At 42.9% G+C, this 3,433-nt stretch overlaps 1 protein-coding gene across 1 annotated transcript in view; it reads left to right on the top strand.

Annotated features, from left to right (window-relative positions):
- The window catches only part of CIT (citron rho-interacting serine/threonine kinase), a 201,664-nt gene that overhangs the window by 144,502 nt on the left and 53,729 nt on the right, over nucleotides 1–3,433 (top strand). The window contains exons 25-26 of the mRNA XM_012650158.1: nucleotides 1,648–1,845; nucleotides 2,628–2,821. Coding sequence (XP_012505612.1) covers nucleotides 1,648–1,845; nucleotides 2,628–2,821 — 392 coding nt within the window. The remainder of the gene's footprint in view (nucleotides 1–1,647; nucleotides 1,846–2,627; nucleotides 2,822–3,433) is intronic.

The following is a 3,433-nucleotide window of genomic DNA, read 5'->3' as shown; positions in this document are numbered from 1 at the left end:
CTTATTTGGGGTTCCAGAATCCATTTTGTGGTCTATGTTCCAGGCCAGTTTGCCTCAATCTTGCTTTTCTCTGGGAAAGATGTAGGAGGAAGCACAGTAGTTAAATGGGGACATTTACATTCTAGGGTGAAAAGTATCTTAAGGAATGGGCTTACTACCTGCAGGAAGGAGACCAATTGAACTAGCGGGCATTGTTTATTTATTATTTTTTGTCTTAGAAGATTTAACCATGTCATAGGAAAGTTGATATAGGGACCCTACAAGGCACAACTGCCAGCTAGAAATGACAAATGTACAGTTTTCCTCCCATTTTTTCCCCCAGTAAAGATGTCTTAGCTAAGAGCCCAACCAGGTGACTTTGATTCCCTGTCTCGTAGCTGACAGCAAACCTCACACTAGTACATTAGGAATTGTTGTGGCTTTTGACATTAAAAAGCAAATTACTAGACGACCAGACCATTACATTAAAAGGTTATCAGCTCAGTTCACAAAATGAACAGTTGTATTTCCTGAGCCACATTGGACAAATGTTCTCAATTGATGTTCTTTAATTCTGTATGCCCGGGAAGAGATTTTAAATTGATAATCAAAGGGAATTAAAGTAGGGAATTAGTCATGGAAACAATGGGAACATTTCATAAACTAAGTCTACTCTAGGTCTGAAAATTGGAAACAATTAATAACCATAGGCTTAAAGGCATTTCCTTTTTAATTTTCTTCTTTTTGTTACATAAAATTTAATTTACTCCCTCTGTGCCTCAGTCCAGCTATTATTAGAAAATTGCCCTTAAACTTCTAAAGTATTATATGTAAAAGCTCTCTGCAAGCACTAATACAAAACCTCAACAAAGAGAATAGGAAAGCTAAATGCTCTGAAATTGAAGTCATTCTGCCATTGAGCAGGGAAATAATTTAGGAAAACCAGATTAAATCTCTCTCAATAAAATGGCAATTCATATGGTTTCCCATTTTCTGATAGCTAACTGTATAGTAAAATCCATTAAAGTGATGCCATAGTACAATATTATATTTTAAGGATTATTCTGAGCTTCCCTTAAGTTTTTTTTTTCCCTTGTTGCATGAAATTAAATTTATTGCCTGAGATTTTATTAAAATAACTCTTAGTGTCCTTCCCTGTCGATCTTCCTTGAGAAGAACTTCATTTTGCTTTCTAAGACTATGGCCATCTGCAGTTATAATGTCTCATATAGATGGTGTCAAGGGCATTTTTAGCTTAATTAGCTGATTGTGATACCAGACTATTATTCCTCTTTCTTTAATTTACATTTTTCACATTTGCATTTTTCACCTTATATTACCGTCCATTAACTTGATCTCATTCAAAGTTGCCCCTTCCATACAGCAGTCACTTTTGATTAATTTTGCTTTTGCCGTATTTTTCCCAAATGTATCCCGAGTAGAGTGAAACTGAGTCTTGTCTTTTCCTACCACCACCACGCATGTGTGTTAGAGTTGAGCAAGTGAGCGTGGGAGCTTGGATTTGGCTCTCAAGCTTGGACAGGCAAACACATGAGCTGCATGTTGACCGCCAGTGTCATGCAGGTTCAAAAATCAGTAGCTCTAGAAGCAACTTCTCGTTTAAAATGAATTTTCTTGCTGTGTAACTAGCTTCCTTTCTGCTTTTAGGTAATCACAGACCTGGAGGAACAGCTAAACCAGCTGACTGAGGACAACGCTGAACTCAACAACCAAAACTTCTACCTGTCCAAACAACTCGACGAGGCTTCCGGTGCCAACGATGAGATAGTGCAACTGCGAAGTGAAGTAGACCACCTCCGCCGTGAGATCACAGAGAGGGAGATGCAGCTCACCAGCCAGAAGCAAGTAAGGAGGAGTAAACAAGGTCACGAAGTCCTGGGGGGACTTTGAGAAGGACATTAGGTGTGCCTGGTGCTTTCTCCTGAGGGTTCCAAGACCAAGCCTCATCCACTAAACGGGCCCTTTTTAAATCATCTCTTGTTTCTAAGGCTTTGGGGTTTCAAAAATGGCGTTTAAAAGTGTGTAGTTCTTACTAATTTTGATTTTTTTTTTTTTTTGAGACAGAGTCTCGCTGTTGCCCTGGCTAGAGTGCAGTGGTGTCATCATAGCTCACTGCAACCTCAAACTCCTGGGCTCAAGCAATCCTCCTACCTCAGCCTCCTGAGTAGCTGGGACTGACAGGTGTACACCATCATGCCCGACTAATTTTTTCTATTTCTAGCAGAGACAGAGTCTTGCTCTTGCTCAGGCTAATCTCAAACTCCTGACCTCAAGCACTCGTCTTGCTTTGGCTTCTCAGAGTGCTAGGATTATAGTCATGAGCCACCGCACCCATATTAATTTTGATTTAAAAAATAAAATCAAATGTTTTGGGAGGCCTGTGTGGGCTTGATTTTTAACCTTTGTCACCTCCTCCCAGCCTTGCTCTGGGTTTCTGCCTCTTAGATGGTGGCAGAAATGTCCCTCATCCGTTCTTGCCTGGTGCTCCCAGGCTGTAGAAGAAAAAGATAAACCATATTTCAAACTGTAGATAGAAACTTGTGCTTTTCTGAAACTGACCTGACAAAAGTAACCTCCAGGAAATCCTCATTTAATACAAGGCACAACTCAGTGGTACTGATTTGCAGACGATGGAGGCTCTTAAGACCACTTGCACGATGCTGGAAGAACAGGTCATGGATTTGGAAGCCCTGAACGATGAGCTGCTGGAAAAAGAGCGGCAGTGGGAGGCCTGGAGGAGCGTCCTTGGTGACGAGAAGTCCCAGTTCGAGTGTCGGGTTCGGGAGTTGCAGAGGATGCTGGACACTGAGAAGCAGAGCAGGTGAGCCTTTCTGTTTGCGGAAAGCCCGTGACAGGTGACTGCAGCAGGATCTGCTTGAGATGTGAACAGGGTGACCAGATGTTCCAGCTGAGACTGAGAAGTCTCCTGGGACACAAGCCTTTCAGTGCTAAAAGCAAGAGGCTCTTGGGCAAACCAGGATGGGGTGGTCACCCTGCTTGGAAATATGGATAGTGTGAGTTGGATTCTGTGGCAGGGACTGGTGTCTGTTTACCCTGTGCAGAGGCCTGGGAGGCAGGGTAAGTATCTCGGTGCTTTCTTTGCCAAAACACTCTTACCGGGTTTCTTAGTGTGACCATGTGGCAAGACCATCACCATTTTAATCCTGGTCACGTGGCTCCCCTCTACACCAAGGTTCCTCCGCTGTGGCACTATTGATGTTTTGGGCCAGGCAGTTCTTTATTGCTGGGGGCTGTCCTGTGCATTGCAGGATACTGAGCCGCATCCCCAGTCTCGACCCACTAGATTCCACTAGCAAACCCCTCCCCAAGTTGTGACACCCAAAAATGCCTCCAGACATTGGTGGGGGAGGAATTGCCCTCAGTTGACAGCCACTGCTCTGCAAGAATAGTTGAGTGTTTTTTTTTTTTTTTT

This window comes from Propithecus coquereli, unplaced genomic scaffold (assembly GCF_000956105.1).
Source record: "Propithecus coquereli isolate 6110/MARCELLA unplaced genomic scaffold, Pcoq_1.0 Scaffold314, whole genome shotgun sequence".
Classification (NCBI taxonomy): Eukaryota; Metazoa; Chordata; class Mammalia; order Primates; family Indriidae; genus Propithecus; species Propithecus coquereli.
The sequence above is the reverse complement of the archived record's forward strand: the minus strand, read 5'-3'. Positions and strand labels throughout refer to the sequence as shown.